Source organism: Triticum urartu, chromosome 5 (assembly GCF_003073215.2).
Source record: "Triticum urartu cultivar G1812 chromosome 5, Tu2.1, whole genome shotgun sequence".
Taxonomy (NCBI): domain Eukaryota; kingdom Viridiplantae; phylum Streptophyta; class Magnoliopsida; order Poales; family Poaceae; genus Triticum; species Triticum urartu.
The window spans coordinates 71,211,176-71,225,888 of NC_053026.1; the positions used below are offsets into that span (position 1 = coordinate 71,211,176).

General features: G+C 52.4%; 1 protein-coding gene across 1 annotated transcript; it reads left to right on the forward strand.

The window, feature by feature from the left end:
* Positions 1–12,602: 12,602 nt before the first annotated feature.
* On the forward strand, positions 12,603–14,479 carry LOC125507947 (protein JINGUBANG-like). The gene has a single exon (XM_048672486.1). The coding sequence runs from the start codon at positions 12,800–12,802 to the stop codon at positions 14,153–14,155; it is 1,356 nt and encodes a 451-aa protein (XP_048528443.1). The 5' UTR covers positions 12,603–12,799; the 3' UTR covers positions 14,156–14,479.
* The last annotated feature ends 234 nt before the right edge of the window (positions 14,480–14,713 follow it).

Below are 14,713 nucleotides of genomic sequence, written 5' to 3' on the forward strand. Positions count from 1 at the left end.
TGGTACCATGTTCGAAGAAAAATCTGGATAAGACTAAAAGGGTTATGCAAGAAGCTCATGATACGCCTCTGTCCATCCATCCTGGTAGTACGAAGATGTATCAGGATATTCGCCAAAGATTCTGGTGGTCTAATATGAAGCAGGACATTGCTCGTTATGTTGCGGAGTGTGACATTTGCCGTCGTATCAAAGCTGAGCATCAAAGGCCTGCTGAAACTCTGCAACCTATCTCTATTCCTGAATGGAAATGGGACCATGTTGAAATGGACTTCGTCACTGGATTTCCCAAATCGCAGAAAGGTAACGATGCTATTCTTGTCGTCATTGACCGGCTTTCCAAAGTTGCCCATTTTCTGGCGGTCAAAGAGACAATCACTGCTAGTCAGCTTGCTACTCTCTACATGGCCAGAATTGTTTCACTTCACGGTATTCCACTGGTTATCAGTTCAGACCGTGGCAGCTTATTCACTTCAAGGTTTTGGGCGAGTTTCCAAGAAGCTATGGGAACTCATCTGTCGTTCAGTACTGTGTTTCATCCTCAGTCGCAAGGACAGGTTGAACGTGTCAACCAAGTTCTCGAAGACATGCTTCGAGCTTGTGTAATCTCATTCGGCAAGAAATGGGAGAAATCTCTTCCATATGCCGAGTTCTCTTATAATAATAGCTATCAAGCTAGTCTAAGATGTCCCCCTTCGAAGTGCTATATGGACGAAAGTGTCGAACCCCTCTGAACTGGTCAGAAACTGGGGAACGTCCACTCTTCGGTCCGGATATTATCCAACAGGCCGAAGAACAAGTTCGCATTATTCGCGAGAATCTCAAGACTGCTCAGTCACGTCAGAAAAGTCAGTATGACCATCATCACCAAGACATGGTCTATCAACCTGGCGAAAAGGCTTATCTTCGAGTTACACCAATGAAGGGTGCTCACCGCTTCGGGATCAAGGGCAAGCTAGCTCCTTGCTATATCGGTCCCTTCACTATTCTCGAAAGGCGTGGAAAGGTGGCATATCAACTGGAGCTTCCGCCGAACCTTTCTCAGGTTCACGATGTGTTCCATGTGTCACAATTCCGCCGTTGCTTCAAGGATCCAATCCGAGCGGTGGATCATGAAGTGCTCGAATTGCAACAGGACCTCTCTTATAAAGAGCATCCGGTCCGCATTCTTGACCAAGCTGAACGCCGCACACGCCAGAAGGCGATCAAATTCCTCAAAGTCCAGTGGTCGAATCACTCTGAAGACGAAGCCACTTGGGAACGCGAGGACTGCCTGCGTGATGAATACCCCGCACTGTTTCCTTCTACCTCCTAAATCTCGGGACGAGATTTCTTGTAGTGGAGGAGAATTGTGACGCCCGGATATTTAAGCTACAGTAATCTTTGCTAACAATGCCACATCACCACGATTACTGTTGTTAATCTTGTGATGATTCAACCCCGTTCGAATTCAAAATTCAAATTCTAGATAAACGATAAAAGTTTTCAAAATATTAAACTAAAATGTTCGGTTTGTACTAAATATTACATAGATAATTATGGTGTAGAAGATACAGTTTTATAAAATGCATAAATATTTTAAATTGAATTAAAACAGAAAAGAAAGAAATAATAAAAGAAAACAGAAAACAAGCAAACAAACAAACAGGGGGGGAAAAGAACCCCCCGGGCCAGCCGACCCAACTGGCCGGCCCATTCGGCCACCGGCCCAACTGGGCAAAGGCCCAGCCGGCCACTCTCTCCCTTTATTCCCCCTGTCACCGTTGAGACCCCGAAACCTTAACCGCACAACCCCCCCTCCGAAAATATCTCCTCTCCCCCTCCTCCCTCCCGATCTGGATCGGGATCCAAAGGAGGCCACCGCCGCCTGGAACCGCACGACGCCGCCGGACCCCCCTCACCGGACGCCGCCACCTCGCCGTCCTCCTCCACTCCGTCGCTCGTCCCCATTGGCCCCCCCAACCTTCCCCGAGACCACTGCCCCGTTTCCTGCTCCGTGATGTGAGCTTCCCCTCCCATGCACGTTCCCCCCTGCCACATCTGCTCCTCATGCCGTCGTGCACGCGCGCGCCTGCACGGCCACAGACGCGCCCCCTCACCTATCTCGCATCACCACCGCGGCACTTGCCGCTCCGGCCGCTCGTCCTACGCGCGCGCCCGCACCCCGCGCCTCCCTCTCTCCCCTATCCCCGCGCGCCTGTCGAGCGCGCTCGCGCGCCAGCGCTCGCTCGCGGCCTCGCCTCTGATCTGCCGTGCCGCTCCACTGTCGCGGCTCTGCTCCGCCAGCGCCGCCCTGCTGCAGCCGCGCCCGCGCGTCGCTTTGGTCGCGTGGTGCCCCCCTGCTACCGCTAGCTGCTTCTGCCGCTGCTGACTGGTGCTGCCGTCCGGCCTCGCCCGCGCTTACGCCGCTCTCCCGCCGACGCCCGCAGCTCCAGGCGCCGTTGCTGCCGCCCCGCCTCTGCTCCCTACGCCGCCGCCGGCCTCGCTGTGGCCACGGCCGCCACTACACCCGCGTCATGGCCGCGCCGGCGCCGCCCTAACCTCTGGCCTCGCCCCGCCGCTCCCTGCGGGCGAGCGCTCGCACAGGCGCCCGTAGCGCCCGCTAACCCGCAACGGCCCCCAGGGCCAATGACACATGGGGCCCAGCCCCAGAACGTTTAATAAAAAAAGATTTAAAAAACTAAATAAAAATAAAAATATTAATTAATTAACTTAATTAATCCTAATTAGATTAGCCTTATTAACTAGTTTCTCCTAATTAACTTTGATTAATTAACTAACGGTGAATGACATGCGTGACCCACACGTCAGTTGACCCAGTCAACGCCCTGTTGACTGCTGGCGTCATGCTGATGTCATGATGACGTCAGCATGCACTATTCTGGATAATGTTGTTTTAAAATAATTAAATAAATTCTAAAAATAATTAAAACTTTAGAAAATTAATATAAAATAAACCGTAGCTCGGATGGATAAACTTTGTACATGAAAGTTGCTCAGAACGACGACACGAATCCGGATTCGCAGCCCGTTCGTCCGCCACGCATCCCTAGCATAGCGAACATGCAACTTTCCTCCTCCGGTTCATCTGTCCGAAAACGCGAAACACCGGGAATACTTTCCCGGATGTTTCCCCCTTCACCGGTACCACCTCGTACCGCGTTAGTGGCACACCTAGCATCACGCCTTGTCATGTCATGCATTTGTTTGCGATATATTTGTTGTTTCTTCCCCCTCTTCTCTCGCTAGACACCGAGACCGACGCCGCTGCTACCCAGTACGACTACGGTGTTGACGACCCCTCTCTCTTGCCAGAGCAACCAGGCAAGCCCCCCCTTGATCACCAGATATCGCCTACTCTTCTCTCTACTTCTTGCATTAGAGTAGTGTAGCATGCTACTGCTTTCCGTTAATCCTATCCTGATGCATAGCCTGTCCTTGTTACTACTATTGTTACCTTTACCTGCAATCCTAATGCTTAGTATAGGATGCTAGTTTATCATCAGTGGCCCTACATTCTTGTCCGTCTGCCATGCTATATTATCGGGCCGTGATCACTCGGGAGGTGATCATGGGTATATACTATATACTTTATACATGATACATGTGATGACTAAAGTCGGGTTGGCTCGAGGAGTACCCGCGGTTGATTCACGAATTTGGGGGCTGGAAGGACATTACTTTCCCGACACCCTCTGTGTGGATCTTGATGGCGAAGGCAGGGCAGGTTGAGCACCACCTAGGAGAGAGGTGGGCTGCCCTGGTCGGCGTTCGCGGTTATTTCAAGATAACACGTTTAACGAGATTCTTGGTAATTTGATCTGAGTCTGGCCACTGGCCTATACGCACTAACCATCTACGCGGCGGACAGTTATGGGCACTCGGACGTCGTGGTATCAACCGAAGCTTTCATGACGTCAGCGACTGAGTGGCGCGCGCCGGATTGGACCGTAAGCCTGCTCTTGTATTAAGGGGGCTAGTTCTGCTTCCGGCCGCCTTCGCAACATGCAGGTGTGCAAAGGGCGATGGGCCCAGACCCCTGCGCCATAGGATTTAGACCGGCGTGCTGACCTCTCTGTTGTGCCTAGGTAGGGCTGCGACGTGTTGATCTTACGAGGCCGGACATGACCCAGGAAAGTGTGTCCGGCTAAATGGGATTGAGCGTGTTGGGTTATGTGGTGCACCCCTGCAGGGAAGTTAATCTATTCGAATAGCCGTGATCTTCGGTAACAGGATGACTTGGAGTTGTACCTTGACCTTATGACAACTAGAACTGGATACTTAATAAAACACACCCTTTCAAGTGCCAGATACAACCGGTGGTCACTCTCTCACAGGGCGACGAGGGGAGGATCATCGGTTAGGGTTATGCTATGCGATGCTACTTGGAGGACTTCAGTCTACTCTCTTCTACATGCTGCAAGACGGAGGCTGCCAGAAGCGTAGTCTTCGACAGGATTAGCTATCCCCCTCTTATTCTGGCATTCTGCAGTTCAGTCCACCGATATGGCCTTTACACATATACCCATGCATATGTAGTGTAGCTCCTTGCTTGCGAGTACTTTGGATGAGTACTCACGGTTGCTTCTCCTTCTTTTCCTTCTATCCCTTCTACCTGGTTGTTGCAACCAGATGTTGGAGCCCAGGATCCAGACGCCACCGTCGACGACGACTCCTACTACACCGGAGGTGCCTACTACTACGTGCTGCCCGCTGACGACGACCAGGAGTAGTTAGGAGGATCCCAGGCAGGAGGCCTGCGCCTCTTCCGATCTATATCCCAGTTTGTGCTAGCCTTCTTAAGGCAAACTTGTTTAACTTATGTCTGTACTCAGATATTGTTGTTTCCGCTGACTCGTCTATGATCGAGCTCTTGTATTCGAGCCCTCGAGGCCCCTGGCTTGTAATATGATGCTTGTATGACTTATTTTATTTGTAGAGTTGTGTTGTGATATCTTCCCGTGAGTCCCTGATCTTGATCATACACGTTTGCATGTATGATTAGTGTACGATTGAATCGGGAGCGTCACACATTTGACTGGGGTGAGTAGGGAGGCGTCCTCTCATGGATTATACCATGTTCCGCACAAAACAGATCAAATTCATTGGAAAAATACTCTCCACCACGATCGGACCTAAGCCGTTTAATTTTTCGATCAAGTTGGTTCTCTGCCTCAGCTTTATAGTTTTTAAAGAAAGTCAAAGCCTCATCTTTTGATTTCAGAAGATACACATAACAATATCTAGTGGAGTCATCAATCAACGTCATGAAGTATCTCTTTCCACCTTTTGTCAACACGCCATTCATCTCACAAAGATCAGAATGTATAAGCTCAAGTGGCGCCAAGTCTCTTGCCTCTGCAGTCTTATGGGACTTGCGAGGTTGCTTAGCTTGCACACATACTTGGCACTTGGAGCCTTTGACAGTAGAGATTTTCGGAATTAAATTCATATTGGCTAACCGCGTCATGCAACCACGGTTAATATGACAGAGTCGTGAATGCCAAATATCAGACTCATTATTGTGGCAAACATTATTAATAACTTTAGTGCAAATATTTGACAAAGATAGACGGAACAAGCCTCCGCACTCATAGCCTTTTCCAAAAAATTGTCCACACTTAAAGATTACAACTTTATTGGATTAGAAAACCAACTTAAAACCATCTCGACATAAACGGGACCGATAATGAGATTTTTATTGATGGACGGCACATGATGAACGTTCTTCAGACGCACAGTCTTCCCCGAAGTAAACTTCAGATCGACCGTACCAACACCTCGAACGATGGCATGTGACCCGTTCCCCATCAGCAGGGTGAAGTCCCTGTTGGCTGGTAATAAGAAAACATGGAGGCGTCAGCACAAACATGTACATTGGCACCGGTGTCAATTAACCAATCAGGGGATTGAAATACTGAAAGGATGGTAGGAAAAATACCGTACCCTGATTCCTTCATATCAGTATCACCGATGACAACATTAGCAGACTTGCCGCTCTTCTCATGTTCGCGCTCCTCAAAGCGGTTAGGACACTTCGGAGCCCAGTGATTAGGATCACCGCAGACATGGCAAAGTCCCTTCCCCTTCTTATGAGAATTCTTCTTGAAGTTGGTAGAATGTGATGGCTTGTTCTTTGTATCAAACTTGCCTTTGCCCTGAGTTTTGTTCTTATTGTTTTTGAACTTGTTGGGCTGGGAGTTCTTCTTCTGTACCATGTGGGCACTAGAACCTCCCTCAGCAACTCGAGCACGTGTGTCCTTTGCTCTCGCCTTCTCTTCAACATCAAGAGTACCAATGAGATCTGCAACGGAAAACTCCTGTCTCTTGTGTTTCAGGGAAGTAGCAAAATTGTTCCACGAAGGTGGAAGCTTGGCAATGATGCCTCCGGCAACAAATTTGTCCGGCAACACACACTTGAAGTACTCAAGTTCTTTTGCGAGCGACTGTATCTCATGAGTCTGCTGTACAACAGGGCGCTCATCAGTCATCTTGTAGTCATAGAATTGCTCCATGACGTACAACTCGCTGCCGGCATCCGAGGCACCAAACTTGGCCTCGAGCGCAGCCCACATGTCCTTGCCGTTGTCAAACGACATATACGAATCCACAATGGAGTCATCAAGAACACTCAGAAGAGCGCCTTTAAAGAGGGTATCGATCTTCTCAAAAGCTTCCAGCTGTGCTGGATTAAGATCGCCCTCAGGCTTGCCCTTGGTGGCATCATAGCAGCCCATGGTCTGAAACCAGTAGACTGCTCTCGTGCGCCACCTCTTATATTGCGCCCCCTTAAAGGCATGCGGCTTCAGATGCGCAACAAAACCACTCGGAGTAAATTGCCTATAATCAGGTTTTTGGATTGTTGGAAATATGAGCAAATTACTACGAGATTTAATCCGAATAAACAGAAGATATATCATGACCACAGCAGCAGAGATTAAACTAATCATGCGAACTAGCATAGCAGATGAACATATCACATCTAGGGCACATACTAGAAGCATGAATTCTACCACGATCTCGAACAGGAAGGATAGAATCACATACGGTGCAGCGGGTGCAGCACCGCCGGCATTGACGTTGTCGCCCATGTCGTCGAGGACGAGGTTGCCGAGGTCGGGGAAGAAGTCGTCGTTCGCGAAGTCGTCGCTGCCAGCAGTCGCGCGAGTGTGCTCCCCAAAAACCTGATCGCCCCTCTCCCGTACAGGATCACGAGAGGCGGGGTTCCGGAGGCCTGCTGTCCCTTCTCGCGGTGCACGCCGGAAGGAGGGATGGAGAAGACTTGCTTGGCGGCGCAATGATCTGGAACGGTGGTGAGAAACCATATGAAGCGGCGGCGGCTAGGGTAGACGTCTGCCTGACTATATAGTGCGGGCCGGGTAGGTCGTGAGAGTAAACCCCACGTCCGAGTCGCGTCCGTTAATTATTAATTAATGACTCATTAATTTTCCCATGCAGCAAAAATATAGACAACGCGCATAGCTCTGTCCTCGGCTCGGCTCGGCTCAATCCCGCAATCCGCGGCGCGTCGTGACGAGGCGTGGCGAGGCGAGCGAGGAGGAGGAGCGCGCGTGTAGGTCTCCTCTTCTCATGCTCATACAAGTGGTAGAAGAGCTCACCTTATAAAAAGGTGCAACTCTCTCTCAACTTTCAGGGTGGGACTAAACTTTAGCCTCACTCACTCCACTCACATGTGTGCATGAATGGATTAAGAGAATTTCCGAATTTTAGTTGGGCTTTGGGCCAAAGGCCTACTAGCAAAATTCCAACAATCCTTTGGACAAAAACTCAGAAAACCAAGAAATTATAGAAGGAGCATCGACCAAAATCTAGCAACAAAACTTGATCGATCTCTACAGTTAATAAACAAATACGCCACGTAGCAGTGTTGCGACTTGCATGCCTGCGAAAGTTCTCTGTTCTTGATCATAATATCATATTAGTAAGTCAAAGCATAGATTTACGGAAATGTTAACGCTCACATGTGGGCGTTAACCATCTCGACCACACGCATCCATCATCGTCCAGTACTATATGCATGAATTTTGATATAATATGGCTGATTTTCTGTGCCATGTAGGACAAGGCGTGTGTGTGGTGTGTGACATAGTTCGCTCACACATCCGTTTTACCACACGGAGGGGCCGGTGTGTGGGCGTTTAGCAGTTCACCCACACACCAGTTTTCAGTCACGCACAAGGGCTGGTGTGTGGGCATTTTCCATCTCGCCCACACGCCCGTCTCCTCTCCCACACGTAAGCTGCTAGTTGCCATGCGTTTTTGCAGCGCACATGGCAACTGCCTCTAGTGTGCTTTATAAGCAGGTGGCAACTCTCTTTTTTTACCCGAGTTGCCATGTATTTTTGCAGGGTATATGGCAACTGCCTAGTGTGCACGTAAGCAGATGGCAACTGTCTTTTACCGAGTTATCATGTGTTTTTGCATGGTACATGGCAACTGCCCCAACGTGCACGTACATGGCAACTGCCCTAACGTGCACGTAAGCAGATGACAACTCTTCCTTTTTACATGGCAACTGCCCTAGCATGCTTGTGAGCACATGGCAACTCTCTCAACTGCCTAGTGTTAGTATGTGGCAACTCCTAAAGTTATGAAATCATGGCAACTATATTAGATCAGACCATACATGGCAACTGCAGTTGAGCAACCATGGCAACTGCAGTTATCTGACATGGCAACCGTAGTTCAGCGACATGGCAACTGCAGATAAACGAACATGGACGAGGGTCTGGACCATGGCAACTGCGGGCGCGCGATGGGCGTCATGCGTCGCGTGCGGGACCAGAAGGGTACGAGGCCTGACATACGGGCGTGTGGGCGTTATCAACTTCGCCCACACGCACGTGTGTGAGAGGGTTCAGGAGGAAAAAAAATGTGTGAGCATTAGTTGTTTTGCTCACACATAAGTGTGTGGGCTAGTTGCTGTCCATTCCACACGAGGCGTGTAACACAACTATCCGATACACCACACATGTGGCAGTTATTGGGACCCTAGATTTATTTGACACGACGAGGCGTGGTTACAATGCGCCAGCTTAGTGCCCACTAAAATATATAAATAATAGCTCAGGATCGTCATGTGGCAGGCTTCTTCCTGTCTCCCGAGAATTAACATAGATGCTTATCAAGTTGTATACGCTACTAATCCTTGATCAGATTTTACTTCTAGATGTCTAGTGCTGTATACATACGTGTCGTTGTTGACGTGTCCACATGTATGGCATATTTTCATATCACCCGCATGCCTTAATCCATGTTGATTTTATTTTGCACGAACCTTAAAGAAATCTGTTAGAATCTAAATGCCACATGTGCATCATCGTATGTGTGGGTATTGAAAAATTCACCCACACGCCCCACAACACGTAGTTTGCCAACTGCGTTGTGTGAGCGAACTAGTTTTTATCCACACAACCACCACCTAGTCTACGCTCGTATGGACAAACTGTTTTTCGCCCACACGACACTCATATGTTGTTGGATGACAACTAGGTAAACACACACGGCAACTATAATTTGTTGCTAGACGGCAACTGCAGTTACGCTTATGTGGCAACCAGCTAAACACAGATGACAATCGTGATTAACCATATGTGGCAACTATGGTTGGATCACACGTGGCAACTAGGTAAGCACATATGTTTGACCATCTGTGACAAGTAGTTAATCACACACGCGGACACGCCAACTATGGTTAGATCGCACATGGCAACTAGGTAAGCACACATGTTTGACCATATGTGGCAAGTAATTAATCACACACGTGGACACGCCAGCTATGGTTTGATTGCACGTGACAACTACCATAAATTAGACATGACAACTATAGTTAATCAAAACAGAGAGAGTTGTGATGCTTTTACAGATACATTTGTCATCCCGAATAACTACATCTGCCATTTCGGATGGCAACTAAATCGTCATGCCGTGGTTACCTAACGTAGCTGCGCCAGGACATGTGGGCATATTTATTTCGTGTCACACGCGTGAAGTGAGGATGAGTAGTACTTGTTGAATGTGTGGCACGAAGTAGCTGCGCCTATACATATGGGCAATTCTAATGTTCGCCCACACACAACCTGTGTGGGCTGTCTCCTGCTCACGCCACACATAATGTATGGATGGATGTCTAGAATGCCACGAACACTTCGCCTTCGGTACAACTAATTGTTGACAAGGCAAAGCGAATACATGGATGTTGTTTTTTTTAACACAAACACGGTTGTAGTTGATCCTCGCATATTCCGATACGTCGTCTTGTAGCCATGCAACCAGTGGCGGAGCTTCATGGGGGCCAATCTGGGCGGTTGCCCCCCCAGCTCAAAGAAAAATTTGCATATATATCTATGTATTTGATCAAATTTTCTTTGTTTGCCCCTCCTAACCACAAATGATTTTAGCCCAAGCCCCGCCACTGCATGCAACGTCGTGTTGTACTCCGATGGTAGCAGCAAAGCTAGCCAGCCAGGCCAGGGGAGAGGAAGTGAAGATGTGCGGTCGACATTGTTCCGGTCGTTGTCCACTCGATCGACCGTTGTCGTCCGCTCGAAACATGCGATCGGGGTAGATAGCCTCGCCTCCAAGGTGAAACAAGTAGCATTGGCTCGACACGGCGCACATACATGCCACCGGTGAAAGTCTGTAATCCGTCCAGCTCATCGGCTGACTGTCCGCGGCCGCACGGCACGGCAGGATGGTCGCCGGATCCATCGACGAGCCGGAAGGAAAAGCCCTGCGCGCCCGAGACCATGAAGCCGAAAACTGGAAAAACATCGACGCGAGTGGTTCGCCGGCCCGTCACTTCAGGCGCGGTCGCTGTCGTCGCGGCGCCCCGGCCGGCCCCCGGCGACGTGTCGGCTCTCCGAGCGGCGCGCGCGATCTGCTGTTGGTTTAGATCTGTGGGTTGTGTGGTGGTTGCGTACTTTTGGCGCTGGGTCGATCGATCGAGCCGTCGTCGTTTCGCATCGGCGGAGCCGCGTATCCATCCATCCATCCAGTGCGCGCCCAGTGGCGGGCCTAGGCTATTACTATTAGCTTTGCGTGCAGCAACAGTGTGCGCGGTCCGTCTCTCTGATCTGATATGATGGTGGGCTGATGGCCATGGCGAGCGAGCGAATCTACTTTTGCCGGGCGTGGCACATGGCACATGGCAATGGGAGGTTCGGTGTGCTGCTGCCGGGGCACGTGGCGCCGAGCCAGCGGTTCCCTCTCCTGCCCGTAGATCACAAAGCTCGGAAAGGTAGATATTTGGAGCCGAAAAGTGCGGGGACGGAACAGCCGCCTGGTCGGGCGGTTGCATCAGCCAACACTACGTAGGTATGGCCACCCACCGTGCGTGCTGCTTTGTGGCGGCAGTGCGGCACCACGGCACTAGCTATGCATTGTTTGTGCATGCATTCACGTGGACCCTAGTCACACGTACGGGTGCATGTGCATGATAAAGCTTCTCGCATATACTCCTATAAGAAAAAGAAGCTTCTAGAAGCTGTCAAACCACCCCGGGTGACATGCATGCATGAGTTTTCGTATGATGTACACAAATCATGCTTCATTGATCTCATTGGATTCCCGCTTTGTACTAGTAATTACACTCGTAGGTGACATCACGAGTACGTACACATACGTACCCTAATCCAAAATCAACCAGCGATGCTCACTCAGTCGCGCGTGACTTTCACCACATTGTCGCGATCCTTGGGAGCCATTTTTCTCCCCACGGATAGACTGTCACATGTTTTCCGTTTTTCAACCCGGCAATAACTCATCAACGCACGTAGCACCAGCTGCTAACTTAGCGTCTCTGTCGTCCAGGTCGACACGTCAGGTCGATTCCACACCACACGGCTGGGAAGGATCGAGTTATAACACGTCCCAAGGAGCTGAATCAACATTAGGACGTCGTATAGCTTTCACGTGATCCGAGACTTTGTCAAAAGGTAAAGTGCTGCGTCTATAATTAGTGCATGGGATTAGTATATTAGACCCGGCATGTCGTGTGGCTGTGGTTGCAGCCTTGCAGGTCAAGTCGAATGCGCGCGGCGTACTTGTCACCTGGCTCGGCGGCAGCTGCGTTGCTGCCGATACGATTTCCTTGCAACCTGGAGATTTCGCTGCCAAATCGTCCATCTTTTTCCATGTAGTAGTACTGTACAGCTCCTAGCGATTTGGGTTTGACTTTTGCTTGAGTACTCAACGTATCCACACACTATGCATCAGTAGCCCAAGCTTAATTATGATGTAGAATAGCGTGACATGCCAACTTTTAGCATGGGAACTGCATTCAAATTCTGACGCCAAGTTGACATTTCCCGCCGTACGATCGATCGTGTGGCTCAGTGCGATTTGCGAGGGCACACCACCACCACCGCCACCAGCACCAGATACTGCACCACTCACCCAACCCAACCTGCGCCGCTATGCAAATCATTGTACCGCACCCCGTCCACGGCCCGCCGCGTGTCCCGCCCGGCCCATCGGACCACGTGCTCCCCGCAAAGGCCCAAGCAACCTCTCCTCTCCAAACCTCGGCCGTCCACCTGGCGCCACCGCCCCCGCCGGCCCGCCGCTATATATATCCCGCGCACCAGCGCCATCCCAGCCGAAAATCTTTCTTCTTCGCCGCCGAACCGCCAAAGCGTCACTCTCGACATCCCTCGGTTCCTTCTCCCTTCCCTCATCGGTTTCTCACCGAGCAGTTTTGGCAGCCGGTTCGATCGCTCCAAGGTCGCAAAGACTCGATACTTTGTTGAACAGTCGGTGGCTGGTGTTGCGTTTGTGTGCCATGAGGAATCACAAGAAGTTGCTGCAGTTCCTGCGGCCGGATCCGGCGGTGGCGGCGACCAGCGAAGACGGGTGCTCCCCGCTGCCGTCGCCCACGACCACCAGCGGGAGCGCGAGCACGTCGGCCACGGCGTCCCCGTCGCCGTACGTCGCGTCGCCGTGGGTCAACCTCCCGGGGCTCGGCGCCGGGGCGGCGCTGACGGCCGGCGCGGCGGACGAGACCGGGCTCCTGGGGTCGTTCGTCAAGGAGGACGGGCACGTGTACTCGCTCGCCGCGGCCGGAGACCTGCTCTACACCGGCACGGACTCCAAGAACGTGCGGGTGTGGCGGGATCGGCGGGAGTTCGCGGGGTTCCAGTGCGGGAGCGGGCTCGTCAAGGCCATTGTCGTCGCCGGGGACGGCAGGATTTACACCGGCCACCAGGACGGCAAGATCCGCGTGTGGCGCGCGTCCGCGGACGACCCCGCCGTGCACAAGCGCGTCGGCTCGCTCCCGAAGCTCGGGGATTTTCTCAGGAGCTCCGTCAGGCCGTCGCACTACATCGAGACGCGCCGCCGGCACAGCTCCGTCTGGCTGCGGCACTTCGACGCCGTCTCGTGCCTCAGCCTGGACGCCGACGCCGGGCTGCTCTACTCCGGGTCGTGGGACAGGACCTTCAAGGTGTGGCGCGTGTCCGACTCGCGGTGCCTCGAGTCGGTGCGCGCCCACGACGACGCCGTCAACACGGTGGCCGCGGCGGGGTTCGACGCGCTGGCGTTCACCGGCTCCGCGGACGGCACGGTCAAGGTGTGGCGGCGGGAGGACGGCAAGGGCGGCGCCACGAGGCACGTCATGGAGCGGGTGCTGCGCAAGGGCGAGAGCGCGGTGACCGCCATCGCCGTGGCGGCGGAGGCGCGCGTGGTGTACGTGGCCTCCTCGGACGGGGCCGTGACGCACTGGCAGTGGCGGCGCGGAGCCGACCGGGAGAGCGCGCCGAGGAACGGCGGGGCGCTCCGCGGGCACAAGATGGCCGTGCTGTCCCTCGCGGTGGCCGGGCGCGTCGTCGTGAGCGGCTCCGCCGACCGGACGATCTCCGTGTGGCGGCGCGACGAGGGCGCGGACCACTCCCGCCTGGCCGTGCTGAGCGGGCACACGGGGCCGGTCAAGTGCGTGGCCATGGACGAGGAGGAGTCCGTCGACGCGGACGGGCACCGGCGGTGGGTGGTGTACAGTGGCAGCCTGGACGGGTCGGTGAAGGTGTGGCGCGTGTCCGACGCGCCGGGCGCGATGACGGCGCGGACGCCGGCGCACGTGTGGAAGGGCACGCCGTCGCCGCTGGGCGCGTGGACGCCGTACCGGGCGCCGGAGCGGAGCTGAACAAGGCCCGTCTGCGCGTGCAATGCAGAGCACGCACGTGTAAACCGTGTGGCCGTGCGAGAGCCTACGCTGTAGATACGCGTACGTGCAACGTAGTAGAAGAGAATCGTACGCACACCGTATCTAGGTATACGTATACGGTGTGGCGCATGCTGATTTGTTATTTGTTTATTTGTTCGTTTGTCCATTTTGGTGTCCCCTGAAATGGACGGCTGCGATGTGGACTCATGAGTGCCGTGTGGTGGTGATTTGGTCGGTGGAGACTGAGAGGTCGATTTGTACAATCTCGACTAATAAGCAAAGGAATTGCTCGACTTTTGGAGATGTGAACGGCGTTTTTCGTGCGGTTCGTTTCGTGTTTGAATTGCAAGACAAGCTGTTCAAATTAGGTCCGTTTATTTATAAAGGGTTTGCTTGTGCGAGAAGGGAAAATTAAAGAAGGAGGGTGTGGGTTCGCTTTGAATCGTTTCTTTGCCGCGGACGGCAGCAGGCCTACCGCCGCCGTAGAAAACGGTGCCTGTGAGACCTTTCAGATGTCAAGACAGTGATGTCTTCCCA

Excerpts from the sequence above, each read along its gene's own strand:
- LOC125507947 (XM_048672486.1), top strand. The coding sequence starts at position 12,800 with ATGAGGAATCACAAGAAGTTGCTGCAGTTCCTGCGGCCGGATCCGGCG.